The 16,832-nt window shown below is 54.8% G+C and overlaps 4 protein-coding genes across 5 annotated transcripts in view; 2 read left to right on the top strand and 2 right to left on the bottom strand.

The window, feature by feature from the left end:
- APBB3 (amyloid beta precursor protein binding family B member 3) overlaps window positions 1-2,421 on the bottom strand; it is a 33,325-nt gene extending 30,904 nt beyond the window's left edge. The window contains exon 1 of the mRNA XM_024193940.2: window positions 2,371-2,421. Within this exon, the coding sequence (XP_024049708.1) occupies window positions 2,371-2,419 (49 nt within the window). The 5' untranslated portion in view covers window positions 2,420-2,421. The remainder of the gene's footprint in view (window positions 1-2,370) is intronic.
- Window positions 2,422-6,044: 3,623 nt separating this feature from the next.
- Window positions 6,045-8,928, top strand: LOC112102597 (SLC35A4 upstream open reading frame protein). 2 transcript variants are annotated; one of them, XM_024193970.1, is made up of 3 exons: window positions 6,045-6,078; window positions 7,775-7,873; window positions 8,206-8,928. In XM_024193970.1, exons 1-3 carry the CDS (start codon window positions 6,064-6,066, stop codon window positions 8,401-8,403), a joined length of 312 nt encoding a protein of 103 aa, XP_024049738.1. In that variant the 5' UTR covers window positions 6,045-6,063; the 3' UTR covers window positions 8,404-8,928. The 2 variants fall into 2 exon arrangements, with proteins under 2 accessions (XP_024049738.1, XP_024049739.1); XM_024193971.3 differs by lacking the exon at window positions 6,045-6,078 and adding an exon at window positions 6,340-6,763.
- Window positions 8,929-9,018: 90 nt separating this feature from the next.
- Window positions 9,019-11,718, top strand: SLC35A4 (solute carrier family 35 member A4). Its single transcript, XM_024193969.3, has one exon. It carries the CDS (start codon window positions 9,061-9,063, stop codon window positions 10,036-10,038), a length of 978 nt encoding a protein of 325 aa, XP_024049737.1. The 5' UTR covers window positions 9,019-9,060; the 3' UTR covers window positions 10,039-11,718.
- A 3,146-nt stretch (window positions 11,719-14,864) lies between these two features.
- Window positions 14,865-16,832, bottom strand: part of LOC112102581 — a 20,619-nt gene continuing 18,651 nt past the window's right edge. The window contains exons 16-17 of the mRNA XM_029913750.1: window positions 16,054-16,206; window positions 14,865-15,047 (exon numbers count right to left, since the gene is read on the bottom strand). Coding sequence (XP_029769610.1) covers window positions 14,865-15,047; window positions 16,054-16,206 — 336 coding nt within the window. The remainder of the gene's footprint in view (window positions 15,048-16,053; window positions 16,207-16,832) is intronic.

The following is a 16,832-nucleotide window of genomic DNA, read 5'->3' as shown; positions in this document are numbered from 1 at the left end:
ACAGCCCCTCCCAACTGCCCCAAGCCTCCTGCCTCCCACGCAGCACCAGGCTCTGGCAGAACTGGGAATGAGTGCAGACACACCGACTCCTGAGACCGAGTGGAGAGGAAGCACCCTGCAGCCTAGCCAGCTGAGCTGCACTGTGGATCTTCATCCCTGCACAGGCCTTCACCTTCTGCAGATGGGGCCCAATTCTGGGGATGTGGCATGCTTTCACCTCTCATTGGGACTTCAGGGTGAGTTGGGAGCACTCAGCATCCCACAGGATCAGGCCCTGGGAGACGCTCTCCATCAATGGCACTAGCACATTTACCATGCCCTGATGCTGCCCCCTTTTCTGTATTAGGGGACCCTGGTCTTTCTGTGTTGGTGGGTATACACCATACTTGTCATTGATTCTACCCTCCAGCCAATGACTCTGCGACAGAAATCCCAGCCCAGAATTACATGGCAGGATAATAACATTGATCCCAAAGACACTAAACCGCTATCAAACCCATGCCAACTCTGGGAATTTAATCAAGGGACGGCAGGCTTTCAGCATGGAGATTAATCTGGTCAGAATGGGCTACAGCTCCGCACAGCATCCCCCAGCTCCAGCTTCTCCTCTCCACTGCTCAGTTCTCAGGGGCCAGGATGCATGTGAGGCTGGGAGAGATGAAGATAACTTTCCTTCAGGTGTTAAATGGCTGCATATTGGGAAGAAGCAGCTGAAATCTTCCTGATCTCTGGTGGGGCAAAGGGAGCAGCTGGGCAGGATGCTTTGGGAAATGATGTGGGAGTGGTTGCTTTAGCAACAAATTATCTTTAATACAAACCAAATTTGCTTATACAGCATCACATATTTGGTGTGGCTGTCAGGCTGGCAAGAGATGCCCTGACATTCCCTGGAGGGTGATTCGTCTCTGTAGCCATAGATCAGGTGCAGTCCAGGCAGCGGCAGTGCCAGTTTTCCCCCACCTCCACCCAGTGCTGGAGTCCTAGAAAATAAGTGCCAAGCAGGGAGCAGAGGGGAAGTGGAGGGAGCTGGGAGGAAGATAAGGGCAGTGAGAGAGCTGAAGGATGCCCAGGGGAGCAGGGGATGACTTCCTGTGGAGCCCATCCTGTGCCCACCTCCCCCCTACCTGTGCCCAGCTCCCTGTGGGGGGCTCTGCTGCCCAGGCAATCCCACTACCCAGCTCCCCACATTGCCCAGCTCTAGCTCCGCCCAAGGCTCCTGGTAGCTCTGGGCCCCCACGCTCCCCTGTGCTGTCGACAAGCAGAGGCCAATGGCCCCTGGCATGGCATCCTGGCACCTTTCTCCACCACCAGGTTCCTGGTGAAGTCAGGAATGCCCTGTCGCTTTTATCCTCACTTTGTTTCTTTGGGAAGCGCACAGAGTCTGAGTGAGGCAAGGGATGAGAGCTCATGCTCCTTGCACACTCAGCACAGGCAGTGGCACACATAGGAAGAAGAGGCTCCAGTGTCTGGGGCCCAGTGGCCTCTCTGCTTCCACTTCCAACAAGGAAAACAGGTGTGATGTGGACAGTTGAACTGAGACACTCAGCTCATTTCATGCCAGCCAATCAGCCAGCAGGTGGGATGGAACCTGGGGATGGACTGAGATAAAGGACCTTCACCTGACTCCCATCCTCCCCCAGCCAGTCCCCCTCTCCCCCCACACACAAACACTCGGGGGTGATTTGGAACCTGTTCCATTTGCAGTGAACAGCTGCAGCTTGGCTTTCCCCTCCCCGGAGCCACTCAGCCCTCCCAGATTTGCCTTTTACTCCACACATGTTCCGCATCAGGAAAGTTGAGTAAAATGAGGGGAAGGGATTATCCGGGCTGCTGTTCCTGGTGCTGGCAGGGCTGCGGGTCTAAGACTGGGCCCAGGTTTCCCAGTCTTCAGCGCAGCCCTCCTAGCTAACGAGCAAGAGATTGTTGTAGTGGCAAATGAGAGGCCAAGCCAAGCCCATGTCCGCGTTCAGCACCATGGAGAACTGCCCGAGGCATGGCCCGGACTGACCCAGCCAGCCTGCGGGAAGGACCCGGGAGGAGGCAGAGGCGCCCCTGCATGGGGGGAAGAACACAGGACGGCAAGAAGCAGCCGGGGGCCCATGGGCCGCTCGCTCCTCCGTGCAGAGAGCCCTTTGCAGACCGTCACCCCAGCAGGTGTCAGCCCGGTGACCAGCAACAGGTCTGCAGCGAGCCAGGGACCCGCGCCCCCAGCGCCCGGCCCAGGGTGACGGGCTGGCGCTCTGCCTCTCCTCGGCACAGCGCAGGGGCACGGCTCTCTCTCTGCCCGGCCACGGCCCCCTCCCTTCCCCGGGCACGGCCCCTTGCCCGGCCGGCCCCCGCCCTGCCCGGGCACGGCCCCCCGGCTCTCACCGTCGCAGTTGACCAGGATGATGGCCAGCATGTAGTCCTTGCCCAGCATGGCCTCGGTGAGCCGGGCGCCCGGGGACGGGACGCGGCGAGCGGCGGCTGCAGGGCGAGCGGCGGGCTGGAGCGCGGGGAGGGGCTGGGCAGGGGAGGCGGAGCCGGGGGAGGGGGCTGGAGGGGAGGTGCACGGGGAGGGGCAGAGGGGAGGAGCAGTGGGTCCGTGGCGTGCCGGAGGCCCGGGGTCTTGGGGGGAGCCAGGCGAGAGGGGCTGGGGGGAATGTGGGGTGCGGGCCGAGGGGGCTCAAGTGCAGGGGCAGGCCGCGGCTGTGGCCAAGGAGCTGGCCAAAGGCGGCCACTCCGCGCAGTTTCCATCCAGGGCCACTGCAGTGGGGAGGCAGAGGCCTGGCAGGAGGGGCTGGGGCGCTGTCCGGCCCTCAGCGGAGCCCTGGCTCCGCCTTCCGGGAAGGGAGCAGTTGGCCAGCTCTGTTCAGCAGAGATCCGGGTCCAAGGGGATCCTAAGGGTCCCACTGGCTCCCACACCCACCACCCTAGTATCTGTAATGGGACCCGACGCCCCTTTCCCAGCAGGGCCAGGAAACCCGAGTGGTCTATGGAGACAATGTTGAGAGCAGCTTCTTTCTCCAGTGAAAAGAGAACAGGAGTACTTGTGGCACCTTAGAGACTAACAAATTTATTAGAGCATAAGCTTTCGTGGGCTACAACCCACAAAAGCTTATGCTCTAATAAATTTGTTAGTCTCTAAGTTGCCACAAGTACTCCTGTTCTTTTTCGGATACAGACTAACACGGCTGCTACTCTGAAACCTTTCTCCAGTGGGACCAGATTCAGCCACCCATCTGTGCCGTAGGGCATTTGGGAGAGGGGGTGGGGAGTAGCTTCCCACACAAAGCTGTAGGCGGAAGGATTATTGTGGGCAAACTGCTGTTGTCTCTAGCTTTCCCTGGTAGAAACACCTCCCCCAAGGAGCAGAACTCGCTCTACGGTGGTAGGTACAGGGATTGGGGTTCTTGGGAGAGGAACACTTGGTATTTAAATGAAATATAAAGGGTTCCACTCAGCCCCACTCAGACACAAGCTAAAGAGACAGCTCCTTCCTGTGCCCTGGGGGACAAAGTTCAAGGCTGGCTTTGACCATCACACAGTCCCTCCTCATTCAACACACTCCCCCCACTCTGCCTCACATTGAAGAGGGCTCCTGACCTTAGAAGGGCCTCTCTGTCTAGCTAACTCTAAGGAGTCGTCCCATTCCCAACCCCACTAAGAGGAAACATGGGCTTGTAGGTAAACCAGAGGGCAAGGAGTCAGGAGACCAGGGCTCTGTTCCAAGCAGTGCTGCCACCGACAATAAATCACTTCCTACTCTGTTTCCTTGGTTTACACATCTGTTGGGAGGCTTAATTGCTCAGTGCTGGTAAAGTGCTTGGAGATTCTCAGTTAGAAGGTGCTAGAGACAGGCAGAGGACTATTATTCAGCGTTTATGAAATGCCTGAGCTAGAGAGATGCCAATGGGATATTCTCCAGTGCTGTCTGGTGTTTCATACTGACCTTAGATTCCAAGGCCAGAAGGAACCATTGTGATCATCTAGTCTGACCTCCTGTGTAACACAGGCCAGAGAACTGTCCCCAAATAATTCCTAGAGCAGATCATTTAGAAAATCATCCAATCATGATTTGAAATTTGTCACTGATGGAGAATCCCCCATGACTCTTGGTAAATTGTTCCAATGGTTAATTACCCTCACTGTCAAAATTTTACACCTTATTTCCAGTCAGAATTTGTCTAGTTTCAACTTCCAGCCACATTCCAGCAGGGATAAATGAGGTTGCCTTGTCCTTATAAAGTTGAGGGTCTCAATGTGGTTCTCAAACATTTTATGAATTTGGCTTCCCAGAAGGAAACAGCATTAGCCCCATTTTACAGCTGGGCAAACTGAGGTTGAGAAGCACAGAACAAGGTCACACAGTCAGTCAGAAGCAAACTGTGAACAGAACCCAAAACTACTGACCCTCAGTGTCCTGCTTTAGCCATTGGATTACACTGCCTTTCTAATGTTATCTGAAGGTGCTGGAAACCCTTAGGATGGGATTATCAAAGGCATATTGCAGTGAGAGGTGCATTAAAATGGCCCCAGATTAGATTGGATATCAACTCAATTAACTGGTCAGTGTTAGTAAGGTGCTTAGAAGATCGGCCTGGGGGATATCTGTGAGCATGCTGGTAGCCATAAGCACATGGGATCACTATGTCCACTCTGCAGCTGTCAGTGTGCCTATGGTTTATCCTTGCATACTGGGCAGGTAGCCATGTTCATGTGAACAATCTGGTATCTGTGTGCATGGTGAGCCCAATATACACATGTAGTATTTCTGGGAATGTGTGATATAATTTTTACATGGCCTATGTGTGCGTGCCCAGTGGCTGTGTATTTGAAGTATTCATGTGGACACAGGCTATGTGAATGTGGGATACTGATGGGTTAGGGTGTGGGTGTGCCCGTGGAGTATTTGTGAGAACTTGAGGTGCCCGTGTGTGCGGGGGATATCTGTGAGAACCTAAAAAAAACAACGAGGAGTACTTGTGGCACCTTCTATAGACTTACAAATTTATTTGGGCATAAACTTTCGTGGGTTAAAACCCACTTCATCAGATGCATGGAGTGGAAAATACAGTAGGAAGATATATATAGCAGTACATGAAAAGATGGGAGTTGCCTTACCAAGTGGGGGGTCGAGAGAATTCAATTAAAGTGGGCTATTATCAACAGGATGAAAAATCACTTTTGTAGTGGTAATAAGGGTGACTCATTTCAAACAGTTAACAAGAAGGTGTGAGTAACAGTAGGGGCAAATTAGCATAGGGAAATTAGTTTCTTTTAGTTCTTGTAGTGACCCATCCACTACAAGAAGGTATGTTTTGCATGCACATGGTTGTGCGTGTGCAAATAGGGCACGTTCCATGTGCAGGTTGGTATCCAAATGCATGCAAATAAGGAAAGGGGGCATGTAGGGCATGTGAACATGGATTACCTATGTGTAGAACCCTGTGGTTTTTTGCAAATATGAAATTAGAAATAAAACAAAACATAATGTATGCAATGACAAACCCACCCGTAATGGCAGTGCCTGCGTGCTCTTCACCCCACATCGGACCCCCGCCCCCGACACGTGGGTAAAACAAACTAACACGGACTCCCCCCGTCCCCAAAGAAATGAGCTACAGTATTAGGCAGTCAGGAGACACAGGACTCTACAGGGCTCCGCCCACGTCCTGGGAGGGGACAGGCATGGAGGGGAATGATCCTGGCAGCAGGTGACGTAGCGGGTGCGGGTCAGTGACGTGAGGCGGAGCCCGTGACGAGACGGGTGCGAGAGACGTGCCGGCCGGAACCTCCCCACGCAGCCTCTGGTGCCTACGCGCCACCCGTCACGCTGCGGCTGGGGGGCGGGGTAGCGGCTCTGGTCTATGGTTTCCGGCTGGGACAGGAAGCGTTTCCGCCCTGTTTAAAGATGGCGACTACTTTGCCTTCGTTCCTTTCCCTTGAGCTGGCAGCGTCACGTGACGCATTGTGCCCAATACGCCTTTCCCGGCTGTCAATATGCATGATTAGGCTATATAGCGCCCGCACTGGGGATGCTGTGTGGAGTGCGCATGTGCGAATGGAGGGCCGGGCCTGAAGATGGCGGATGATAAGGTGAGAGGGGCGCTGGGAGGCTGGGCTGTACCGTGCCCGGCTCACAGCCTGGCCCGGCCCGGCCCGACTCGTAGGTAGGAGGCGGTGGTGCTGGTCCCGCCACCTGGGGGTCGGTGGGAGCCAAGGGCTCGCTGCTGTGACCCGGGCCCCGCCGCCTGCCCGGCCCCAGCCCCGACAGCTCTTCCCCCGCTGGGCCCGAGTTCTCCGGGGGGTGGAGAAAGCTGCCGGTGCCATAAAGCCTCCGGCTTGGAGAGCCCCGAGCCGCCACGTCCCCTGCCCCCGGCTCCGGCCGCGTGTCCGGCCTGGGCTGCGAACGGCGAGGGAGCATCAGGCCGAGGAACCGTTCCGGCAGCCGGCCCGTGCTGAGCGTGCTCGATGGCCGGGCTCCGCTGCCCCGGTGGCCGTAACAGCGAAGGCAATGCTCGGTAACTACGTATCTTTGCCCCCTAAGCGGTTACCTGAGCCTGCTGCGACCTGTAAATGGGCTAACTCCACTGTTGGGCTAGATACTCCCTAGCTTTCCGCTACCGCCTCGGTGCGGCGTTAACCGGTCTCCCTCCAGCTCTCCCAACCACGGAGCCTTGCTGGCGCTGCATTTTGTAATGCGCTTTCCGCAGAGTGACACGATTGCAGGGATTTCTGGTTTTACCGGTGGCCTGAGCTGTAGTGCATACACCCTATGAAGGTAGGTGACACAGATCAAGCCCTACCATCTTTTCTCAAAATTGTACAGCTGGAGGCTTGAAATTGAACATTTTTGTAGATTTCATTAGGCATATGATTGTAGAATGTCTGAAGTTGAAAATAATGGGCTTTTGACATTGGTTAAGCCCCTTCAGAATTGAAATGACTGAACTAAACTTCAGTAACCATGGGATATTTTTAGGCAGTCTTAATTCCCTTCTGTACAGGCCTGGGAAGACTTAGCTTCCTACCTTTAGTTTAAAAGATAGATCGGGGTCGGCAACCTCTGGCACACGGCTCCCGAGGGATGTGCTGGCTGCAGCTTCTCGCAGCCCCCATTGGCCTGGAGCGGCGAACTGCAGCCAGTGGGAGCTGTGATCGGCTGCACCTGCTGACGCGGCAGGTAAACAAACTGGCCTGGCCCCTGGCGAGCCGCGTGCCAGAGGTTGCTGACCCCTGAGATAGATCTACTTAAAATGTGACTTTGTCAACATTAGTGCAGTCTATTACATCAGTCTAGTCCAGGGATCGGCAACCTTTGGCACGGGGCTCGCCAGGGTAAGCCCCCGGCGGGCTGGGCCGGTTTGTTTACCTGCCACGTCTGCAAGTTCCGTTGATCGTGGCTCCCACTGGCCGCGGTTCGCTGCTCCAGGCCAATGGGGGTTGCGGGAAGCAGCGCGGGCCAAGGGATGTGCTGGCAGCCGCTTTCCACCACCCCCATTGGCCTGGAGCGGTGAACCACAGCCAGTGGGAACCGTGATCGGCCGAACCTACGGATGCGGCAGGTAAACAAATCGTCCTGGCCCGCCAGGGGGCTTACCCTGGCAAGCTGCGTGCCAAAGGCTGCCGATCCCTGGTCTAGTCACTTCCTGTTCCCTCTGCAGCATGGCCTAAACGCTGTGCCAGAATAGTAGTTCCCTGAACAAAAGGAATTTGACTCTTTGTCATGAAGTTACTGAATTGCATGTTTGCAAGTAGTATGCAACATTGAGTCTTTGTTTTAATTGTGTAGGACTCGCGGCCAAAGCTGAAGGATCTTGCTTTTTTGAAGTCTCAGTTGGAAAACTTACAGCAGCGAGTGGAAGATGAGGTGCAGGCTGGAGTGGGCCAGGTAAAGCTGAAGTTCTTTAACACTTTAGCCCTAGATTAATCTCCCAAGAAGTTGTGCTGTTCTGTGATCTTCCAGTAGAATGAATGTATCCTGTTCCACTCGGAGTGCACACTAGTTGTATCTCCAAGGAATGCTCGGTTTCACTTGCTTTTCTTGGCAAAATACTGAGGTTATATTTATTTCTTCTGTGGTGATAACATTACACAAACCTGGCAACAGTGATCTAGGGAAATCAGTGGAAGAAGATGACATGTTCCAACTAAGTTTTATGCGTTAGGGTACACTTTTGTCCAAGAGACTATTTCATCCCCTTCTCTCCTTTTTCTCTGCAGGATGGTTCTTTGCTGGCATCTCCATTTCTCAAAGGGTTTCTGGCAGGTTACATTGTAGCCAAACTCCGATCTTCTGCAGTCCTAGGATTTGTGTTTGGGACCTGCACTGGAATATATGCAGCTCAGGCCTATGCAGTTCCCAATGTTGAAAAGACAATCCGAGACTATGTCAGCTCGCTGAGGAAAGGACCAGACTAGAGGAGAATCCTTTGGACAACAATGCACTCCAGAAACAGCTCTTCTCATCTTAGACATCTTTGACACGATCTTAAGGGGCTCCCAGGACTGTAGCTACATATGTCATTCTGGCCCATTGTAAAACATGTGTAATACCAGATCAGTGTGAAACATCAGCAGGTCTGATTACAAAATATTATTAATCAGAATACCCTGAAGGTAGCAACTGCTGCTTTCAGCTGTCCAGTGCTTGCGAGCTTCAAAATCTGAATGTTGACAACTGCCTTTCTCACTGTAATTTCTTACCCTGCATTTCCCCTCAGTAGAGTGGAAGGGCGGCTGTGTCAGATCATCTCATATGCTATTATTGCACCCCTTCACATATCGATTGCCTTGCCCAGGAAATGTGCTTTGTCTGATTTCTAGGGAGACCTCAATTTCTTTCCCTGATGAAGAGCAAACATGTTCCTCTCCTTGCATTGAGCACATAATGAATAGTTCAGTGTCTTCCTAATTACTGTCTTTAAATATATGGCATTTGTTGTCTCTCTCTCTCCAAGGCAGTGACTTGATTTTTAGAAACACATCTACATCCTGGAATGATCTTGCCTCTACTGAGGCTCTGACCGTGAAAGGACCAGGTGCTACCCTTTACCCTTTGCTGGAATCCACTGCCTCATGGGAATAATTATTGCGAATGGTAGTGCTGCTGGCTCACTGCTCAGCTCTCCCACCAGGGGGCTCAAGAGAGTGCTGTGGGCACTGATGCTAGTCATGTCTGTTGCTATCTATGGCTCTCATGCACCCCTTCTGACTCTGTGTAAAGTGGATGGAAAGATCCCATTCAGCGCCTCATCAGTTGTGGTTCTTACTGAACTGACCAAGCTGGTGTTCTCCTTCATTTCCCTGCTGATCTGGGACCGGAGGCAGCTGGGAGTCTCCCTGTCATGGCGCCATGCTGCCCCCTTTGCCCTATCTGCGCTGCTCTATGCTGCCAACAATAACCTGGTGGTTCACATGCAGCTGTTCATGGATCCTAGCACCTACCAGGTCCTGAGTAACCTGAAGATTGGCAGTACTGCTCTCCTGTACAGCATGTTCCTGCACCAAAGACTCTCTCTGCACAAGTGGCTGGCCCTCTTCCTGCTAACAGCTGCTGGGGTGAGCTACACCTATGGAGGCCTCCAGGACCTACAGCACTCCTCCAGCTCCTCTGAGATGCAGCTACACGTCACCCTGATTGGCTTGCTGCTCATCTCCGTGTACTGCCTGATATCAGGCCTGTCTGCTGTCTATACCGAAGTCATCCTGAAAACCCAAGATCTGCCACTTACCCTCCAGAACCTGTTTCTTTACTTCTTTGGAGTCCTGCTGAACTTGACTGTCCATCTCTTGAGCAGCAATGGGGCTGGATTCCTGGATGGCTTTTCTTTCTGGGTGCTGGTAATCGTGGTCAGCCAGGCCCTGAATGGCTTGATAATGTCTGTGGTCATGAAGCACAGCAGTAACATCACCAGGCTCTTTGTTATCTCCTGCTCCATGCTTGTTAATGCCCTTCTATCCATACTGCTCTTCAGCCTGCAGCTCACTGCCTTTTTCTTCCTCGCTGTCCTGCTGATCGGCTTGGCTGTTCACTTGTATTATGGAGTCAAATAGACTCCACCTTGCAGCTCTGTGGGAGACATCTGGTTTTGAGGCTATAGCTGGCATGTTCTGGGCTATTATGTCGGGGTGGTAACTGCTTGTTGCTTTTTCCCCCTCATTTTTATGTAACAAATGCATTAGTCTGGCCTGGCTGCCCTCTTAGAAGGCAGTTTCCCTTCAGAACCCGTCACCTGAGGTCAGGGACAAGCATGTGTGAGGCAGTAGGACTGTAGCTGAAAGCTACTGGCTATCACAAGCAGACCTTGCCTATAGCTAGCACGTGCACTGTAAGGAATTGCACTATTGTGCAGCACGAAGAAGTGGGAGGGGATATATTCATTGCATGGGCTCTGTATTCCGCATACAGGGACTCTGGCCCGCAAGGCGCTGACTCAGCAGCCCCTATTGGTGTCTGCAGGATCAGGCCCAATGTATCCCTTTTGGGGGAAGGGTGAGAGAGCTTCCTGGTGAAGACTAAGCCAGTGACAGTAACAGCAGTTTAATGGTGTCTTCTGTGACCATCCCCCATTTTCCCTTTTTGCCTGAGCTCCCGTCCTCAGGCCCTTTCTTGGAGGGCTCTGAGGGACTCTCGTTACAGCTGAGCAGTACCATTTCCAGCTCCTTCAGGGACCACTTGTGTGATGTGAGCTGCTTCCTTCTCTCTCTGGCTGTGCCTGGTGCCTCCACAACACTCTGAGCCCTGATCCAGCTGTTACAGATTCAAAGTGCCTTTTGGAAGGGGGATAGTCCCAGTTTTGTGCACATCCTGTGCAGTGAGCTGCACATTGACTCCAAGGCAGAGCCTTGTTCTCATGCAACGCGTGGCGAGTGTATTTCCCAGACTCTTCCTACCTGCTGCTCTCATCTCTGTAACAAAGCACCAAAGAGCTGTCGACTCTTCTGTCAGTGGAAACGATACGTGTAACCATCTCCCTGGAAAGTTCCAGTGACATGACGAGCTGCTGTTCAGCTGGGGGCCTGTGTGTGCATGGTTATCACTAACTCGCCTTGCGCACACACATTTCTCAAAATCTGGCTCTTAACCTGTAGTAGACTCCTGGGCCCAGATCCTCAAAGGCACCTAACTCCCATTGATTCCACTGGGAGCTAGGTGCCTAAATACCTTTGCAGAGCTTAACCCTGGTCACCTAGGCCCCAGCTGGAACCCATCAGGTGAATCTGTTGCTAGCATCTGCCTGTTTGCCAGGTACCCAATGCCCACAGCTAACTCCTCTTGCCCTTTGGATTGAAGCATAGATCTGTATCTTTAGCATGAAAGCAGCTACTGTTGAGTGTTAGCTGAGCTGTCAGCTATGATGCACTGCAGGAGCTGGGGTGGTGGCTTGAAGGCCAGAGGAGTTCCCTGTTGATTGGGAAAGAGGAAAAGGAAACTTCCAAAATAAAATGGTTGGAATCATTAAGATGCCCAGAATTGAAGACGGGGATGATTGCCGTGCTGGGGCAGGGGCTGGTTTGGCAACCCTGCAGACTGATCCCTCTGTTTAGCCACAGAACAGTTGCAGGCCTGGCAGTCCCAGCTTCCCCCACATGTGCCAGTGGTCCACCTTGAGGGACCCCATCTCTGTTCAGTCTCCATGGTCCAGTCAGGGCCACCCAGGGGGGGCAAGTGGGGCAATTTGCCCCGGGCCCCACAGGGGCCCCCAGGAGAATATAGTAGGCTACAGTATTGCAACTTTTTTTTAATGTAAAGGGCCCCCGAAATTGCTTTGCCCCAGTACCCCTGAATCCTCTGGGCGGCCCTGGGTCCAGTCTGTTTTTGGGGTCTGCGCAGGCAGCCCAGCTGTCAGCCTGGTGGTGGTGATCTGCCCTCTTGAAAATTGTCCTTGCCAAGCCCTGGGTTTCTCCATAAATGACTAAACCCTTTACAAGTGACTGACGGGGTGGGAGGAAGGCAGCTCCCTGCTTTGCGCCAGCCAGTGCAGGAGCCCAAGCAGTCGGCTTGGCAGGGGAGAGCTTTTTGCTCTGCCATTCCCGGTACCAAACCTCAGCAGGGGTCTGCATGTACTGGGCAAGGGGTTCAGCTGTCTCCAGAGTAGGGTGTCTGAACAGGGGCTAATGCTTCCTCCCTAGCCTAGAAATGCAATAAAAGTGCACTCTGAGAGGCAGGGCTGGAGCTTTGGGCTTTCCCCCTACACCTTTCCGCTGGCCATGCTTTCCTCTCCAGTGCACCTACCCTTCAACATGCAGAAGCCACCACGTGCATCTGCTGCCTCCTGAGACAGGGGTCTGACTACATTCCACACCCCTGCCAGCTCCAACTCAGTCTGCCCTGGAGTGTTGTGCTTCCCAGCATGCTGTTGGGCAGATCCTGTGCTGGGCAGCCCAAACTCCCTACCTCAGGGAAGCTGTGCCTCATCTCATGAATTGAGTTGTCCATTTCCCACTGTGCCAGTCCCAGGCTTGCAGTGCCAGGCTGGGGCAGGGCAGGGGGCAGCCATTCCTGCTACAGGCCTCTGATTGCCACTTGACGTGGAGTCCCCATGGGAGCAGTGCAGCTGCATGGGGCTGTTGCCCTGCTTGTCAGCTGACGCCTGCAGCAGTGCGCGTTTTTGAGAGCATAGTGACTGTTTAGCCTGTATAAATGTTGGGTTTGTATCTGGATTTGTACCAACTTAGGTTTGACAAGGTTCAATTCCTGTCACTCCCAGTGCGCCAAACAGCAACGCCTACCCTGGCGCTGGCTGTAGTATTAAAACCTGCATTTTCCCAGCCCTTGTGTCTGTCTCATTCCTATCCTCTTGCTGGCAGGGAGACTGGTTGGACCAAACAGGCCAATGCCCAGCCCCTAGTCTGACCTCATTTTAATGTGAGTCTCTCTGGATTGGAGCGAAGGGCCCTTCCTTAGTGGAGCGTAGCATCCTATTGGAACCTTTGAATACACTGTTTATTGAGAGTCTCATTGGTTTATTTCAGCTGGCAGCAGCCTGAGGGAATGAGAAACCTGCCCTGGGTTCCTGGTCCAGTTGTCTCATGCAGTTCATTTCCCACAGTATTTCAGCAGTGCTTGCCAGCCCCACGGGAGCACAGTTCCCCACACCGCTGACAGCCCCAACCCCCTGGAAAGAGGCACCTGGGGCTTTGTTCAGCCTTTCCCCAGGGGTGCAGAGAGAACCCTTGCTCTAGACAGCTTGGCAGAGCCCTGTCTGGGTGCATTTACTGTGACTACCCATGGAACTGCTCCCAAATGCTCTATCTGCCTGCTCATGCTCTTACTGGGGTCCCCTGCAGTACGCACAGTGAACTCTGTGTGCCTCTTCCTACTTGTCGGCTGAATCTGAAGGGGGAGTAAACCAGCAAGAAAAACAAGCCACCCATATGTTTGTTAGGCACCCTGCCCCATGGGTAAAAGACTGTGTCACCTCCCAAACCTTTCCGGGGAGAAGGCTCCACTTGCTGTTGGCACCATAGGTGCAGGATGCGTAAGGAAGGTGCAGTAAGTCCTGCTGAGGAAAGGGGCTGAGCTTAAGCTGCTGTCTGTAAAGGCTGTGATCAGGTTGCCCATCCCCCTGGGATGAGCTGTGGGATTCATTTACACTGCAGTTAAAAGCTGTAGTGTGGCTGGGACCTGGCTGGGGCAGAGCCCTGGGGTGGCCGAGGCGTCAACCCACTACACGGCAGCCTTTCCCCGGGCTGTAACGGGGGCTCCTGCCTGGGGCTTGGCCCAGGCCAGCAGGAAATGTGGTGAATGCTCAGGCTAGGCCTGTTCCAGTGGAGTGGGTGCACCTTTTGCAGCATCTTAAATGAACAGGATGGATGGCTGCTGCCAAGGCCTAGGCCAGGCGGGCTGCACATGCGTCAGGATCAGCGAGGGTAAGGGGGCTAGTTCTCACACATGGGGGGGAGGGGGTAGAGCGTGGTGGCCTAAATGGTCTACTTTGGGAGCCTTCAGCTAGTCCCTTAACTCCTGATTGGGACACTTCCTGGAGTGGCTGGGTATGCGGCAGTGCTGGGGCCCCTGCGCTGATGAAAGGCTGCAGGAACTGGGGGCTTAACAGCCCTGCATGTCAGCCCCTCCCTCAGATGCCTAATGCCAGGTCCCATGGGGGTGTAGTGGCCTCAGCCTCTGGCCCCTGCTGCAGGGAGACATTCCTCAGGTCTGGAGGAACAGGCCTGTGGCTGGACTCTGAACACTGCAGTGTGTGTGTTAACAGCTCCTGACAGCCCTTGGGCTGGAGCCAGGGCCAGGTTCCTTGCTGACTTGTGCAGCTGTTTCCATTGCTGTGAGTGATTTCTGGGCATATGAAGCTGGACCTCAGCTGTATCTCATCCCTAGCAGTTGAGAGCAGCTGCCAAGTTCTACACTGGGCTCCAAGCCCCTGTTACACTTTGTCCTATTGCTGTGGAAAGGAGCTGGGACCAGGGTCACAGCGCACTTCCCACTGAGGGCCTAGAAGCTGATGGGAGTTGTAGCTTTATAAACCTCCATTTGCTGAAGCTCTGCTCTTTCCCAGCCCTGTTGGGAGTGGGGGGGGGGGGGGGGGGGAGGGGAAGGTGCTGTATTAAGCTAGCCATGTGCTCACACATTGCCTGCCCAATCCCCCATAACCTCCCAGGGCCAGTCTGCCATTGCACACAGAGAGCTCCCCAATTCAGCAGGTGCAGGTAAAGAGCTCCCCAGCTGCTCAGAGACCTGCTAAAACACTAGAACACCTGCCTGGTGTTGTAAGAAAGGCTGGCCCAGGGGTTACCCAAATTGCACCTCTTCCCTGGAATGATTGGCAGGCATTGCCCTCTTCCCCCACCCCTCCCCCCCAACCTCCAGTGTTCACTCCCCCAGGGGTGGGGGCAGAGCGCTCTGGCACGGCCCAGCTCACTGCTCAGGAGAGCGGGTCTGTCTGTGTGGCGCGATCAGTGCAGCCCAGCTGGCTGTGTGCCCGGAGCTGCTGGTTCTGAGCAGACAGGGAGATGGCGTCCTGGAGGGCCTCCTGCAGCAGCTTCCGGTACCGTCGATTCAGCGCATCAGTCTGCTCCTCAGAGAGACCCCGATAGGCCCGAAACACCTGCAGAGACCAGTGAGTCCTTTTACCATGCAGTGCCTCAGCCCTGCCTCTCAACCAGAAACCAGTAAAGGTCAACAAGTGAGCTGTGCCAGGCCAGAGCCGTGGCTTATGTGGGGCTGGGGGCGGGATCTGGGGTTGCAAACCTTTTCCTGTTCCAATTCGGAGTAGCATTCAGTAGCCCAGCTTGGCCAGTGGGTGGTTGTCACAATGGCTCAGCCAGGGCAGGGGACTAACCCAACTGGGCAGGGCAGAGAGTTTCTTCTGCTCCTCAGGGCAGGCTCAGTGACCGGGGGAGGCTTTGCCTGTGTCCTTCCCTGTCACTTTTGTGCTGTAGGGAGTAGCACCAAGAGGGGGAAGATGCCGCCCTTCTTCAGAAGAGCAAGTGTCACAGGAAGCACCCCCTGTTCCCCTGCCTGGCAGCACTGCCAGCCACCTTATCCTGCTCTGGCACTGCAGCTTCTCTCTTCCTGCCCATCTCGCTCTCACAGAACTGTAAGCCGGGGAATTTATTAGCAATGACAGCTCCTCGGAGCACAAACACTGGCTCCTGAGCCTCCTGTGGGGAAGGCCCGCAGGCACCTAGCTAGCTTATCAGCTTTCTCAGCGGGCTGCAAGAGGCTGTCAAGGTACATCCCAGGGCCAGGCGAGATCGCCCTGCAGAGAGGGAACGCAGTGCTGTGGGGGAAAGGGGGCCAGCAGCCCCCCATTGCTCCCATCCCCTTACCTCAACCCTGACCATGAGGGGCTATGCAGTGGAGCTCCATCACCCCTCAGCCCTTGGTGTGCTCTGCTGAGCCTGCCAACAAAGGGGCAGCTGGTGCCAACTGATTCTGTGATGGGAACGTCTGTCTACTGGGAAACAGGTCAACCAACTCATTGTCCATGGAGCCTCAAACAGCCAGGGGGGTGACTGGCTTCCACTGGGCTGTTCTGGGCCATGCCTTGATCCCTCCCCAACCCCCTTATTACCGGACGCATGGAGAACGGCAGCTTAGCCCCTGGTGACCTGTAGCACATGTTGTTTCTGAGCCTCCGCTTCCAGTCTGTGCTGCTGGTACAGTGCCTCCAGGTCCTTCTCCGCCTCGGCCCATTCCTTCCGCAGTGCTTCCAGCTGCAGGGCCAGCACTGCCTTCTCCTTGGGCCAGCACCACACGTCCCGCTGGGCAGGAGGGAGCTGGGAGCGAGAGCTTTCAGGCAGGCTGTGGGGAGTCACCCTTGTCCCAGCAGAGGGGATGGGGGCCCTGCCCAAACCATCAGGCTCAGTCAGAGCTGGCTTTGCTAGCTGGGCTTACATGGAGAGCTAAGAAGGGGCTGTCCTGCTGCCTGGCCATCCATCTTGGCATGCATAGCACCTGGGACTGGACCTCTCCTCACAGAGCAGCCATGGGGAAGGCGCCTTCCCTGCTCTGGTATCTTCCTGAGTCCCTGCCCACTCAGGAATGGAGGGCACTGCCCTGTGCCCCAAGAGTCACCGTTGCCATCCAGTTTGAACTGGGCCTGAGGGAGCGGGACGGGGAGGGTCTGGGCAGTTGTAAACCAGCTCAGTGGCTCACCCGGACTAGCATGGCCTTTCAGCTGCCTGTTGGGACAGGACGGGATGGTCCAAACCTCAAGGGCAGTTCCCCCCCGCCCGAATTCCATCCTTCCCAGAAGCACCGCAAGGTCCCCTTTGCCCAGTCTGCCCTCCCCAGTGACTCATCCCATCTGCTTGTTACCCCCATGCCTAAAGCCCCCATTTGCTCCCAGTGCCATAGGCCCAGCCGTCCCCCAGGTGCCTTCTTCCTG

This window comes from Terrapene carolina, unplaced genomic scaffold (genome assembly GCF_002925995.2).
Source record: "Terrapene carolina triunguis isolate 2854851 unplaced genomic scaffold, T_m_triunguis-2.0 Scaffold838, whole genome shotgun sequence".
NCBI lineage: Eukaryota > Metazoa > Chordata > Testudines > Emydidae > Terrapene > Terrapene triunguis.
This window is presented reverse-complemented; position numbering and strand designations above follow the sequence as displayed.